Raw genomic sequence first — 16668 nt, forward strand, 5'->3', positions numbered from 1 at the left:
TAATAGACTTTCTTTTACACATTTTTAGTGACTCTAGCACTTTGAAAACTTCTTGACTTCTAAACCGATTTGGTGGGGTTTTCTTTTCCCCCCACAAAAAGATTTTCTAACATTATACTACTACTTAAAACTTATTATGGTAAGTCTTCTTAACACTTAAAAAAGTATGTACATTACATTGGAGAGTGGTATATACAGTAATTATTCTGATCTTTTCACTTTTATGAACTTTTTCTCCCTATGTACAAAAGGTCTTTCTAAATTTATTACCTTACAACGTCAAAGACGTTAACATACAAATACAAAATACAACAGCCTAGCCCTGACTAAAAATATCTTGGTTTTTGTTGTCTTCCAAACAATTGCATATGTACTTAGAAAAGAAATTCAATAACTTAACTACCTTGTCCTTCATTTCCATTGAGTATTTTTATTTTTTCAAACTAGCCACATTTTTATGCAGTTTAGACGAAAGAAAGAAGCTAAAACCAAGAGCTTAAAGAAAATATTGATTTTTCTATAATATTTTCCAAAACAATAATTCTATTTCATCAATTTTGTTTTCTTATTGTGTGCAGAGGAGCTCAAACTCAAAAGCTTCAAGCTACACGACTTGATACTAAGCTATAGGTAGTAGTATAGTCTATAGGGCGTTGTTTATCCATACAAGGCTGAGAATAGAAAATGTACTTCACCAACCTTTTTAGAATAAGAAAGAGGTATTATTAAAGCAAAAGTGACAAGTGAAAAGCCTTCACACCATTTTTGTTTTAATTTATAATATAAATAAATGGAAAAAAAGAAAACACTCTCTCAATCGATCACTTTTTTGGTTTAATAATTCTTCTATTTATTGACAGAAACTTGTAGTTTCTTCACATTTTGTGTTGTTTTCTTTATGCAATCAATTAATTAATTCGCCTATTTGTTATCTTCATTAATTCATACGTCTTTGTTTTCCTACCATAACATTAGTACACCAAAAAACAAATAAATTAATTACTTAATTTATGAAATCAAAAGTCTACATTTTTTATATTTTTTGTTTAATAAAATGACATGGCGCCAACAAACTATAACCCAATGCAGATCATAAAAGCCAGAAGACCCCAAACATTCTCCAGACCCCGACCCAGACACAAAATTTGAATATATGTATGTTCATAACGTTTGTATGTTTTCTAAGCATAAAAAGTGCATTTCGAAATTTTTGGTATTTATTTAAAGATGTGGAATTTATTTGTTTTCTATTAAAAATGTGCCATAAGCGGTGCTGTAGTCGGTCTCAAGTCGACAGACCTTTGAAGACGAAACTTCAAAAAACGATAAAAATTATATAAAATAAAACTAAGAAGAGATACATAAACTCTTAGTTATCATCGACAAGTGAATTAACCTAAATTGCGTAGGTTGAAATGAATAATAATTTAGTTTACAGTCAGTTTCCAGTTGAAAATGCAGACAAGACTGCTGACCTAACTTTTAAGACAGCCGAACCTGTGCATATGCTTACTATGCATACAATTTAATTCAAGAGGCTTATAAGAAATTTATAAAAATTGTAATTTAGTAACTAGCTTCGTATATATTTTCGAAGATAAACAAAAATAAGCGCATCGAAGAAAAGTGTCTGATTTAATGAGGAGAATGTTGTGGTGGTACTCGAATATTTTGGATAAAATTTATTTATTTTTTATTGCTCATTCTTTTAGCTTTTTCCATGCATGTAAATAAAACAAAATAAGTTATAAATAAAAGTACACTACTTACGTGCTATTGATATATCGGCTGCTGTAACTTTGCCTCCACGTGTTATGTGGAGGGCTTTGTTGTGATTGGCGCTTTTTAACATTATCACAACGTCTTCTGTTGAACATAGTGCACTGGCAAACATCACCTGAAACAACAACAAATACAAATAAATTAACTTAAAAATGTAAGAACAGATTAATAATAGAATGTAAAATTTATTTTTATATTTCAAAGTATGGATACAATTAAACATTTTATAGATTAATTTAATTCAAAACTGTACAAAAATTAAGAAATTCGGATCAGAACTAATTTTAGAGTGGTAAGGTATTCCACATTCGCGTAGTACGGCTAAAGAACGAGTTTCTGCACTTGACAAAACGCCCAAAGTTATGCTCGAGGGTATACTGATGAGTATTTCTAGAAGACCGAGTATTATGGTTGCACTGTTTAAGGGGTAGAATGCAACTTGCTATTTCTCTAGACTATAGAGCATAAACCGTTAAAATGACAAGAATATTTACGACGATTTTCAAGCTACGGTAACGAACTTACGATGATATTATCACCAATCAATTTTAATGCTCTACGTTCAATACTTTCTAAGAGGTTTAAGTAAGCACCAGCTCAGGATGAAAGTTATACTCAAGCTTTGGACGAATGTATATAAGTCCTGTTAATAACAGCCAGATCAAAAGGGAATGCAAGAAGTCTTGCATTGCCTTAGAAAACCCAAACATGTGATCGTTCTTAAATAAGTAACTGGTGACACATAAACCCAGAATATCGAGATGTTCAGTCTTATTGATGCAAGTGACATCAATGGATTTTGAAGAGGTATATCTAGCTTTAACGATACAAAACAGCATTCCCCATTGAACAATGCTTTTTAGGTCGGAATTTAATGAACTATAATATTTTGCCTTGTCAGTTCTACAAAATAGAAGAGGGAAGGGAGTATAAAAACGAATAATAAAAACTAAGAGCACCTTCGTCAGCGAAACAAAGTATTGGATTAGAAGTTGGAGACAGGAGATCATTAATAAAAATGAAAAAGAGTGTTGGAGATAGAACAGAGCCCTGAGGCACGCCAGCATTTATTTTGTGGTTTTCAGACTTGAACTCATCTAATACTACTTGAATTGAATGATTTTTAAGGTTATTACTAATCCAGTAAAGAAGCAATTCATGAAAGCTGAAGGTACGCGTTTTCCATAAGATAGCTTGATGCTAATCTCCATCAAATACATTTTAAATATTAAGCGAGTAAGTAATTAATTCATTTTCATTCAAATATCAAGTGAAATAATTGTCTGTTCGGTGAGATGAAATATGATCACCAGGGAACCTATTGTCGTCGATATATTTCTTGAGCTGATAATTAATCAGCTTTTCCACCACCTTAGAAAGAAGGGACGCAAGTGCAATGCGTAAATAATAAGAGGGGGAGAGGGATTTACCTTTTTGAAGATGAAATGGACAAATGCCATTTTCCATCTACTCGGAACGATGCCTGAGGAAAACAGATGAAAAAGCTTACGCAGTGATTTTGTCAGCGTCAAAGAACATCTCTCCAGAACAATAGCGGTAATAACATCCATATTTATGTGTATTGAGATCTCTTAGAAGTAAGAGTGATTGCTCCCATAGAACCACTAACGCGCTCAAGTCATATTACATGCTGGTAGCGTTGAATTGGCAGCGATCTGCCTAGCAAAAAGATTACCTTTCTCTAAAGAGCTGACAAGTGGAATGTCATTGATAACGAGCGTAGAAACTCAGGAATAGGAAGATTTCCTATGTTTTTCACAATAAGTATTGGTCTTGTACAAATTTTGTCCGTCGAATGTGGGCATTACAGGAATTCCTGGCTTGCCTGAACTTATTTCGGTTACATCTATATTCAGCTTATATCTATTTCCGTATTATGAAACAACTAAGTCATCTACTGTACTAAGAATGGTTCTTCAAAAAAAAACCTCTTAATGTTTATTTTAACACCTGAATAATTTGTATGTCTTACCCAATTTAATTAATTAAACACTAATTTTAAAAAAAGGTTTGATTTCATTTTTGTAAAGTTTAAAACTCTCAAGCAAATAAAGCGGCGAAGCTTCTCAAACAGTTGGCCAGTATAAAAAATTAAACAATTATTGAATTTATAGGATTTATACAAGCTGGATTGTAAATGAATGGTTTTATAAAATGAGCTGTCATTTTGAAGTTTAAAACTTTTGATATTTCACTCCTAAAAACTACGCCATTACTAAAAATCGAACGATACACAGTTCTTTAGTTTTGAACGATCGTGTTATTTCTGAAATGTATATTCTAATGCTTCTCCATCGATTCAAGACTTTAATTATATCAGTTACGAGAAGTTCAATTTAAATTTACGGACTATGACATTATTCATAAAATAAACCAAAGTTAAGTTTTGTATAAAATCCTATCTATATAAAATAAACAATTTTAACAATCCCCTTAAAATTGAATCTGTTACAATTCATTCGAAATACGAGTACGTCAACGAAAAAATAGGTAAATTCAATGATATAATTATGATTCTATTATTTATTGGAAACAAAAATAAATATTCATACAAAGTATCGCAATTGACAACAATAGGTAACTTTTGTTTTTAAATACCTATTGCTAACAACATTTAGAACATATTTTTATACTTTTCTTTATTGTTCTTTCTTTTTGAAATTTTGGAAAAACCAAAAATATTTTTTGTTTGAAATTTTTGTAAACTATTGGAGTGTTAATAATTTTTGTTTTTGGTATATTTCCTATAAAAATAAAGAAATAACACAAACAGATTGTTTTTATTAACTGAATTTTTTGATTTTTTTTAAAATAGATATGACATAAATTATGAAGAATGTTAAGAATTTATTTAACTCTAGGTTGGCAATACAAATAGTTTAGTTTTCGATTTTCAATGTTTACTGAATCGTTTTACTTCTCTAAGAATTCTCCATTCAAGATTTAAGCTTTCAAAAAATAATAGAAATTTAATATCTCTTCGGTTAAAATTTGTCAAACTAATTATGATTAAGCAGTTTTTTAAGGAATGAATATCTGTTTTGGGTTTGGGTTTTATTCTATTTTATTCAATTATTTTTCTTTATTATATTAAATGATTAAAAAATAGGTGACGCAAATGTACAATCGCATTCCTATTTATTGTTATGGTTATTTTAATTAAAAAATGTATTTTCCTTTAATAAATATTTCAATTATAAATTTTTCTGAATTGTTCAATACTCAAAACTTTGTTCTACTTTAATTTAATTATTTTTGTTATAAAGGAACTCAATGTACGTCATATAACCACTTATCCAATTTTTAAGTATTTTAATTGAATTAAAATGAAATCTTAAAAATAAATCATAATCCACGCTTAGATAGATGATAATTTTCTTATCAAAATCATCATTAATGTTTAACTTTGTTTATGACAAGTCATTTTCTTCTATATTACTGATAAATCAATAACTATCTTAATTTTTGTAGAATAAAATAAATATTAGTTGGCTAATCGTTAATAATGGAATTCCAACAAAAATTGTGATACTCTTGTCTATGACTAAGCTTTAGTACCTTATTTGTGTATAAAAATAAGTTGACAATATTTAGGGAATAAAAAGTTGAAAGTCATTGCAAGAGAAAAATAAATACTTGTAAGTTTAACACGGTAAACAAAATAGAGCAAGTACTCAGAGCATGTGCTTAGTTTGTATTCGTTAAGTTCTAGTGATTGCATAAATTGAATTCGAATCGTTAAGATTACATTCAAAAAAGATTGCGTTCTCGTACTCAATACTTAAGAGTTCAATATTTAAATTCTTAAGTATTTTCAGACCTTTTCGTAATTGGCATCAAAACACATACACTTCATTCTTCATCCTCACAGCATAGGTTGTAAAGTTTTTAAAGGCTTTGTATGAATTATGACCAAATCCAATTATTTCCTCTGTTGTGGGTACCTAATTAAAATTGTATGTGCTTCTTTCAAAGCAGTTTTTAGGGTCACTAGAAGAATAAACAAATGTTTAATTTTTTTTGATTCCAATGTAAACCTATTGAACTTCTTAAAGATTACTTTAGTTGACATCTATTTTTGTATGAAAACAATTTTTTAAATAGCTTTGTCCAAGAAGAAAAAGTTCAAACTACATTTGTCGTCGAAAAAGGCTTGGTGGCCCTGTTACTCAGGAATTAGAATACAATAGAAGAACATTTCTATTATACGAGAATGTTAAATTTGTTTCAATTTAAATTCAAAGAAATAAAAAACGAAAAGCTTTTTTAAAATCACCGCTAAAGCATTCCCATCGATTGGTCAACCAGGCTAATACTAGATTTTTAAGTGCAAACAAAGCATAAAGTTTGTTCCCCAAAACTTTAGTAAATAAAAACCAAAGAAGGGTTGAAAACAATGACGAGCGACGACGACGTTCTTTGTGGTTAAAATGCATGTAGTGATGGACTTCAACGTTATATTTCTCAGTCTTGAGTCTATGTCTGATTGGATTACCACTTGACAGAAGGGTGCTAACCCTTGCACAATAAGTTCTTTGTATAACATTGAAAGAAGCTTTCCCGAAATAAAAAAGAAAACCAAAAGACATTCCCTCTCAGAGGTATCCAATTTCAGCTTAAATTTATAGCTCATTCTCAAATTAGCCCCACACATTTCTAACATTCAAAACGAGGGCGCTAAACAATACAAAAAAAAGGGGTAAATAACGCTGCCTCTTCTGATGTTCGGAATTTCTAAATAAGGTCAGTATCCTTCGAATTCACAGTTGGTACTCATATATTCTTTAATACCTCATCATTTAAAATTCCAACTGACGAACGGCGGATTTTAAGAACACTTCCCACTCATCATCATAGTTAAGTTAAGTCTTTAAAAGAAGTGATTCATTCAGCAATTAATCAGTGTCTAATTGAAGTTTAAGTTAATTCATGTTTTGCAGGTTATGATCTTTTATGACTTAAAACTTGATGAGATTATGTTTTGTCTGTTTGATTAGTTTGGTTTTTTTTTCATTTCTCCATCAGCATCGGTGAGTGAGAAGGTTATCTACCTTTTGATTAATTTGATTGATAGACTTAGTCTATCATCATGTTAAATTGTTTTGTCGGGGGCCTGCCGCCGCCGCCGCCGCCGTTGTATAGTATTGATTTGTAGTTTCAAGACAACGACCACGATGAACGAGCGACGTACGATGCGATCGTTGTCTGGAGATGAAATCGTCCGCCTTCCAAATACCCGCCATCTTCAAACACCACTTCCATAACGTGTCGTTCGTAAAGTTTTGAATATACATACTTCTCTGGTACTAAATTGCCGTGAAAAAATAATGGAGGTCAATTGTTTTCTTGATGCAAGTTTTATGCAAATTTATATTTGAAAAATTAATTTGAGTTCAAACGATTGGTTATAGGATAAGATTATTATGCGGATTGGATCATAGTCACACAAATGTATGCTATTGATTTTGAACAACACACCTGAAATATTTTTTTGTATTAAGTGAGGTTTTCCGGGTTTTGAAGATTTGTTTTCCGGGTCATTAGAATATTTTTTATTATGATGTTTGATATATGTTGTGAACATTAACAAGATTTATATCTTTTTTATTTTACACATGTTTGTATTTTTATGTCTTTATAACGGTATCTGGATTGTTGTTTTGAAGGATAGAAGTTTGTTTGAATTCATTTGAATTATATGATTGCATTAGAAATATTGATACTACATATTTATTAAGAAATTACAAAGCATTGGATATAAGTAAAAAGATTTAAATTGAATATAAAAGGATTTTTCAATAAGAGATTACATTTTGATAACCCTGCTCTTTGGACAACTGTAGCTTTTGGAGCAGTCATCTTTTGACACTTGGCCAATGAAAACAAAGTTATTACTAAAATGGGGTCGTAAGTGCCTTAATATTACACTGAAGGAGAAATTTAATAAGGTATTTTACATAAAACTTATTATTCTGTTGATCACCAACAATGTCACTAGCATTTGGTTAGTATGGATTTTATTTGTTAATTTTAGGAAGCTCAATGACTTCTTAAATCTAGAGAATACATTGAAAAAAAAATGCAAGAAAGCCCTATTACAGATCCCAGGCACTTCTACCAATTTATAAACATTAAACGTAAATCTGATGGCTTCCTTTTGATAAGAAAATTACAAGATGTGATATATTCCAACGTTAAAACTATTAAAAATATCTTTGCCTCATTCTTTAGCCTACCTTACAGTAATCATTTTAAAGAGAATGACTATAGCGTGTTTGATTGCTTTAAGGGTACCTTATGCACCTCCCTTACCCAAATCGAAATAAGTGATGATGAATTAAGTCTACTTTAACGCTTAAAGTGTGCTACCTCCCTCTATTCATATTTCTTTCACTACATTTTCGGCTTTCCCTTTTAAAAGCTATGGGAAGATTCTTTTATATTTTTGTTCATAAAAAAGGAAAGCATTGTTTACGACTCTCTCCCTATTGTAGACCAATTTTTTTTTACCACAACGTGGCTTCTTAAAAGGTTGATTAACTGCAACCTATCTTACTGAATTTATGTTCAAAACTCTAAACGAATTACAGAATGGGAATTAAATGGACGTTATCACTACAGACTTTCGTAAAACGTTTGTTTAAATCAGCTACCAAATTAGTTATCGTTAACAAAAAGCACTTGAATTCCTAAAATTTTGTATTTCATGGCTCAGATCGTACCTTGAGAACCACTGATATAGAATTGTTTTCAGATTCTCAATCTCCGATCCCATTTATGCTAACTCAGGAGTCCCTCAAGAGATCCACTTTGGTCCCTTGTTATTTGTGCTAACTATCAATGACGTTATTAATGTCATTAATAATCTAACTGTTTCCATTCCCACTGATGACTTGGATATTCCAAAGGTTATTTCTACTCATCAGATTCTGTCTTACTCCAAAATGATCTTAACTCATTTCAGACTTTTTGCGACAAAGATTTGGTAGTTAAACACCAATCTGAATCTGCACAATCAATGATACCATTCATTCTGTCTGTTCCATTCGTACCTTGGAGTTATTTTCGACACTCAGGTTATTTTTTGAACCTTGGGTTCCTTAAGAATGCTCAAACCCCCATGTCACTAAATTTCTATACACCACCTTTGTTAGACCTCTACTTGAATACGTTAGTCCAGTATGGTCTTCTCATCAGAACTCCTACTCTCAAATAATTGAATCAATATACAACGCAGATTTTTTCGATCTACACCTCACAGTCTTTCTTGGGGTAATAATCTATTTCGAATGCGTTATGAAGATCGTTTAAAACTTATTAATCTACAAATCCTTCAAAACGCCGTGAAGTCGTGGGTATTCACTTTCTACACCAGTTTTAGCAGATACCATAGATTTACCATTTCTTCTAGAAAAGATTCCTATTTATAATAATCCAAGAGTCGCCAGACAGGCTCCTCTCTTTTGTCTTGCTTATCACCATACAAACCCATACAAGACTGCTGCGCTTAGCTAACAACATGCATATCACCTCCGACTTACATATCAAACCCATAAATATTTTGTTCAATGTCAAAATGAAACCCCTTATTGGAAAACCCATCAGAAAGATTGTGATATAGAATAGATATTCCGCTTCTCCAAGTTAGAAGTCTCGCGTCTCACTTTATTTCCGTTAGTTTGTATGATTTCAATTTGAATATCTCTCATCTTTCCATTGATTTCCAGGAACTTGATATACAAATTAAATCCTTTTTAAAGGACTTTGTGATACTCACAGGAAGCCACAATTTCTACCACTAATAATAATATCAAAACCTTAAACCTTCAAAAATGACAAAATAATCTGACACGATACACATGTCCGGCATCATACCTGCCCCCTCCCCCCTTAAGCCTATGTTTGTTATGTTATTCGTCGCCGTTCGTCCGTCAGCGTCCGTTGTCGTCTCATCTGGCTGGGCCAATTCAAGTCAAATTAAATGATCCAATATCCATATAGAATTATATCACGCGTGAGAGTGCATATCAATGTCATAAAGGATTAAATTCTACAGCAACAAAAAGACACCCTCCACAGGTGTAAAAGTAAAATACAAAAAAACAGCGCACCAGGTATAATCTCTCTCCGAAATCTGATATCTCGCCCAACCTCAACACAATCCGGCTTCAATGTAAAAACCAACAACCTGAAAAAACTACCTAGAAAAAAACTGAACAGGCACCGTATCTTAAATTAAAAATGTGCAATTAGTATGTAATTTTAATTAAATTCAAAACCATTTAAGTGTGGTATGGGTTTTAATGTAAAAAGCGCCAGCAAGAGCAACCACTATACCACCATACCACACCACACACCACACCCCACTATACACAAAAAGATACGAGCAGAGGAAGGTATAGGTAAAGTTTTAAAGGTTGGTATATCCGGCTGGATGCGGCAGGTGATTCACAGACCAATTCGAGGGTTTGAAAAGGGGATTAAATGATGTGGAATATAAAAGAACAGGGAATGCAAAAATATATAAATTAATTCACACTCACCATCAGTAGAAAAATAATCTTGGCATTGGACATAAACTGTGGTAACCTAGAAAGACACAAAATAAAAATTATCATTAAATTAAATGTTCATTAATAAAAATAAAACAAAGAAGAAGAACAAAATTAAGATAATCTATGATTAAGATAAAAGATAAGATAGGTCCCCACTTACAGAGTCCCCTTCCCACACAAATTTATGGACCTAAATAATGTCCCCGCTCATGTTTCTAAAACAAAAAATAAAAATAAATATAAAGAATTTTTGCTTAAAGGGAATCCCAAATTAATGACCCTACATTGAAATATAATTGAAATGCCCCTCCGTGCTATAAGCGGGTTTACATACCTACCTACCTACCTTACATAAGCTATACGGAGCGTGACGTTCTTTTAAGAAGCTTTGATGGTGCGACGCGATGATGATTACTGTCGCTCCGTCATTATCACATCTTTTTTTTTTCGTTTTGTTGTTGGTGTTTTTAATTTTTGTGTTCTTTGTGATGCGTGTGGTGTTGAATGTTGGGGTCTTTTGAATCTTGAAATGTGCCAAAAAGGTATTCAAGCACACGAAAATGCTCATTCTTCAGTCACACTTTTGGAGTCTTAAGTCTTTTGACAAATGATGTGTAGGTATTTCTTTTTTTTTAAATTTATTTTTCGTTCTAAATTGTGTACCTACCTTAATGTATGTTTATGATGGGGACCGTACTTTAAAGAGCTTAATTTATGAGTTCTTCTTTTTTTGATTTAAAACCTTTTTTTTGACCAAGTTGATAGATGTGATTTTAATGGAAGATGTTTTCTTTTATTTATTCATTATTTAGGCATAATTAAGGATGACGGGTGTGCTTATAATTTAATTAAGATATTTATGTTCCAGGAATTGTAAAAGGGTGAATTTTAAAACAAAGGTACAATTCAATTTAGTGAAGGGAGAAGTTTACGGGTTATTATGAGGGAGAATTTATTGAGTGTTTCAAGGTAAATTAAACAAGACTTAAACTATTACCGTAAGATTTATAGATTCACTGAAATTTGTAACTCGGCATCTTTGTATTAAAAACAGTGTTTCCAATAAGATGGTTCATTTTGATAAAACGAATGAAAATCGTTGGGAAATATTAAAAAGCCAACTAATTCTTCAGGAAGTCATGCGAGAAGTCTTAGGTTCGATCCTTGCCTATGCCACCTAAAGTTTTTTTTTTCACGGGTACTGCCTCTTGCGAGGAATTGGCAAATTCTCCAACAGTAGTTTTTGTCAAGAAAAGTGCTTTCTCGAATTTGCCGTTCGGATTCGGCTTAAAACTGTAGGTCCCTTCCATCCCTGACAACAGTACTCGCACACAGGAATGGTTGAGAGTTGTCAGTCACTAGGCCTTAGTTCTCAAACAAACGCCACCCAATTTTTTATTTATTTAATTCTTTAGGAACTTTAACTGGTCAGTATGCTTTCTCCATAGAAAATTTGATTCCAGCGCGGACGTAGTTACAAATTAAATTCTGAATAGGGTATAATCTATCAATTCCAAAGAGAACTTATGGATGGTTTGATTTGAGCAGTAAACTACTGAGGAAAACTGGAATAAGTACAAACAAGCTAGAAAGACCTGAAACGGTCATATTCTACGAATGAAGTTTTTGCACGACCAGAAGTTACATCAAAAAATACTACAATGTCCCAATGTATTAAAAATGTCTGGTCATTTTTATAAAACGTACGAAGCACCAAAGATCGTTCACAATGAACCTCGATCGATAAACATAATTTGCTTGCAGCACAGTTTGCTGTTAGTCCTCCTGTTCTTAGGAGCATAAACCAATCTTCTTTCGCAATCGTGAAGTTTTAAGAGTACTGAAAGATCTTGACATACAAAAATCCTCTGGCTCGGATATTATCCTCGATATTATTTTGAAGGGGTGTTCTTCTTTCCTATTCTACCGATCTTTCCGTGCGGATGGAAAGCAGCATTTACCCAGCCTGTTCCTAAAAAAGGCAAATCCTCCTCGCCCTCTATCCTCTTGTCCAATTGTACTCACGTCCTGTCTTTCCAAAGTAATGGAAACGCGGATCAATTTTTAGCTTAAGAAATATCATCAAGAATTAAAGCCAATAACCTATAGTATTGATCATTTGTGATCTCATGGTTCATCTCACCAAACAGTGGAAGAAATCCTTACATTGTTTTGGAGAAAGTAAGATTTTAGAACTTGATAACTTGAAAGTGTTCTCTTATCGAAAATGCGTGCCTTTGGTATTGATGAACCTCTTCTTTGTTGGATTAGAAACTATCTTTCTAACAGTTCAATACAAAAATTGTATTGGATGGTTTCAAGTCTGAAATACACTAAATAAACGCTGGTGTACCCCAGGGCTCCTTTTTGTCTCCGACTCTCTTGCTGATATTTATTAACGATCTCTTGCCTGCCACTTCTTATTCAATAAACTGTTTCGCTGACGATCAAGCCCTCATTCGGCCAAAGTTTGAAGTTAACTCGCATATCTCTGGATAGGGGCCCCAAAAACAAGTTAAAATCTTTTGGTTAGAATTAAAAAAATGTGCTTTTCAAATGTTAGGCGATAGAACTATAACCGAAACATTTTTATTCCTTGAACACTGCTGTAATGTTTCATGCCTATCGTTGTTTTATCGATAATTTTTCAAACTGTGTTCTGTTAAATTCGACAGTTGCAATTCAATCGTTATGCTCGCACTTCCAGCATTCCTGGAAGAATTTTTGAGCTCATTTTCGGGCGTATTATCAAGTTAAGATATTCTTTCTTAAACCGCACTTCGAAAATGTGGAATACTTTGGACAACTCCGTTTTACCCTCTCGCACTCTGTGTTCTTGAGTGACTCTGATTTGGTGATTTCTAACAATTTCATTGTGTTTTTGAAGTGGGTATCAACTGTTCTATTTTAAGTATTGGGTTAGTTTTTACTTGTGAAATGTGAAAAGATAAAATACATTTTCTTATTTCCCCAAATTCACACTTTCTCACCTACATCTAACGTTCAAATATTTCGAATTCCAAAAATTCTTACACAATGATTCACCATCCATTGTTTAAAAACAAAAATAATGACTCACAACTCTGTTTTCATTCTTAATTTCTGAAGGCATTTTTCTTCATTTCATTTTTAAACCAAAACAAAAAAAAAAACACTTTAAGATCTGACATTGACTGAATTCATTCAATTAACCCCAATTTAGATGCTCTAACCTTTGGGTTAACGACATCAAACCTCTACTTTTAACCCCCATTATTATTTTTTAATTGAAATAAATACCATTATCAAATTTTCTACATTATATCCAATTCCAGGGATAAAAATAGAAAGGATTTGGTTTTAAAATATGATAAGCTGAATTAATTTATGGGTTGACAAAATAAAAACTAGAAAAAGGTTTGATAAAATGGTGGGTGACACATATTTTAAAGGAAAATTTATGTTTTAGTTGATCAAAATATCATCCTTTTGATGGAAGGAAATAATAATTTTGAAGTGAATTTAAAAGAAGAAATGTTTAGAGTTTAGAGTTTAAGAGCTGATCTTGTGTAATACTTTCGTCAAAATACGTCTTTTATTTTAAAATTCTATAGTGTTTCCCAATAAGAAGCTTAATTTTGAATAGACCGCAATTTGGGCAGCGATTTTTCGAAAAAAAATTTCTTCAGCAAAATTGTCTTATTTGGGTTCTGAGAATTCTCAAGTGATTGAAAAGAGGCCATTAGATCCACAAAAAGTCACTGTTTGGTGCGCTCTTTGGTCCGAATGTGTCATTGGACCTTACTTTTTCGAAAACTACGATGGAACGACTGTCACTGTCAATTTGAAGCCCTATGGTCATATAATAACCGACTTTTTTACCTGATATTAAAGAAAACAACTTTGAAAATATGTGGTTTTAACAAGACGATGCCACAAGCCATACAACTCGAGCGAAAGACCATGTTTTGCAGATAAGACTTTAACACTTGAGCGCTTAAAAACTAACATTCGTCAAGTTAGTCTGAGATACCGCCCAATATGTGTCAAGATGTGTTCGAAAGCTACATTAAAAGATTCGATACTTGCAATATAAAACTTATTAAGAAAAGTTTCAAAATTCCTACTTGATTGAAGTTTTAAGACGTACGTTAGAGGTTACAAGTTAAACATACAAAGAATTCTGTACATTTTAACCAAAATGTTTCCATATATAATAAATTTTTGTGCCAAAAGCATTAAACCTTTAGAAATTGACGAACATTTTTTTCTAAACATAACTAGGACAAGTTTTTCAATTTTTCATAAATACAATAAATCAACTTCCTATACAAAGGGTGTTTTTTTTTCTTTGTAAAGCAACCAAATTACAGTCGTTCCAAAAATTTCAATTGTCATTCTCCATATGCGATGTCTTCTCCTTTATTTATCTCTTTTTATTTCCTTGATATACTTTTATAGAATACCAGTTCAAAAAAGAAGTGCGTTTCCATTCAGTCTGCCAAATATCAGCAACCATGTTGAATACAATAACCATCGGCATCATCAAGTTCTATAACAGAAAAGGAATGGTTCAAAACAGAAAAGGACATTCAAATATTGTGTCTGCATAATTTACGTTTCATGTGTACTGTAAATTGTACCTGCTGAATATGCAAAATCATTGTGCTCTATACACAGTTTCCGGTTGTTTTTTATTTCTTTTTCATTCCTTCTATCCTTCCATTCGGATTGTTCCTTTTTCTTCCTTTTTATTCTATATTTTCTTATTTTCTTATATTTGTGTTAGTTAAATAAAGCAATTTCAAGAATTCCATACAACAAAGAAAAGAAGGAAAATAATCCTAACTAAAAAAAATTCGGAAGTTAATCAGGACTGCTTACTGATGATAAATATCGTAGACAGGGGGGTAGAAAATATGTGTACCAAGGATAAGGATACAAAGACGTACAACAACAACAAAAGTGTCATATAAAGGATTGCTAATGCATTCTTGTATTTTTATAACTTCCATGGTGTCAATATTTGATAACGTCGAACATTTTCGACAAAACCTAATATTATTTTTCAGCAAATATGTATTCAACGCATAAACCATAATAACAATATAACAATACCAACAACAACAAGGACGACGACGAGGACAACGACTACAACGTTACACTTGAGTTAAGTTGATTTTGAAGGAGCTTTATTGTAAGACTCAATATAATAAGACTTCAATTGTGTGATATATGGGATTAGTAACACATTTTAAGTATGTTATTGAGTAAAATTTAGGATACAACAACATCAACAACAACAACAACACATTCTTTTTCAGGATATGGGGTGCAAAAATTGTCACGTGATATCCTTCTTTTTTTTTCGTCAAAATAAACAGTAAAAAGTGATGCCGGAAAAATATGAGATTACACATTAAGAAAAGGGTTGGAAATGAGACACATGTGGTCTTTCTGATAGTTCCCCTATCCTCTAACTTTATAAGATCTATATATAAAAGTCTATATTGAAAAGTGTCAAATAATGAAAGGAATGTTGTATATTTTTTTTAAGGAAGTTTGATTTTTGAAGTCACGTTTTTTACACATCAGATGTTTTTGTTAAGACCGAAAAGAAGTTAACTTTTTAAACACATAAATCAATAGACTGTATACAGCTGACTACAAGAAAGTTTTTCAAAGGATTTTGTACGTGAATGGCTCTTCAAAATTTTATAATAATAATGCAGTAAAATAAGTTATCGTAAGCTTAAGGTCACGCGAATTTAGGTCTTTCGATTTTTGTATATAGGTCCAATAATTTGCTTAAATTAGTTTGAACTGTTTTTTGATCAGATTTTCGTTTTCCACACCTCAACATCCACAAAGGAACTTCGAGTTCTACAAAACAATCTACCGTCAATCAGATTGACCATATTGCTGTGGACGCTATGCATACTTCCACCATCATGGATGTCCGAACTTTTCGAGAAGCTAACATCGACTCGGACCATTACATCTTTGTAGCCAAGGTAGCACTTCGGGTTTCGCGATCCAAGGAAAAATAGGGAGATGCGGCTACAATCGCTAAAGATCGCCTCCGACCGAGTCACACATAACCTCTTTCGAAGTTCTCTGCCGCTAACTTAATGTATCGAGAATCAGTGGAAACATTGCTAAAATGAAATCAGCGAAGCCGCTACTGACGTGCTGGGTTTCAAGCAGCCATCAACAACAAACCAGGAAAAAGAGCAGAAGAGGGAAGAGCCACATCAACTTCTCAAATGGAAAAAGAATGAATATCAAAAGACTCGGTCGAAGATATTTAGAGGTTCAAAAGCTGAAATGA

The 16668-nt window shown here is 32.2% G+C and overlaps 1 protein-coding gene across 1 annotated transcript in view; it reads right to left on the reverse strand.

Annotated features, from left to right (window-relative positions):
• The window catches only part of LOC129950606 (probable serine/threonine-protein kinase tsuA), a 73465-nt gene that overhangs the window by 38700 nt on the left and 18097 nt on the right, over positions 1-16668 (reverse strand). Inside the window, exons 2-3 of the mRNA XM_056062540.1 lie at positions 10347-10392; positions 1771-1897 (exon numbers count right to left, since the gene is read on the reverse strand). Coding sequence (XP_055918515.1) covers positions 1771-1897; positions 10347-10392 — 173 coding nt within the window. The remainder of the gene's footprint in view (positions 1-1770; positions 1898-10346; positions 10393-16668) is intronic.

Source organism: Eupeodes corollae, chromosome 1 (assembly GCF_945859685.1).
Source record: "Eupeodes corollae chromosome 1, idEupCoro1.1, whole genome shotgun sequence".
NCBI lineage: Eukaryota > Metazoa > Arthropoda > Insecta > Diptera > Syrphidae > Eupeodes > Eupeodes corollae.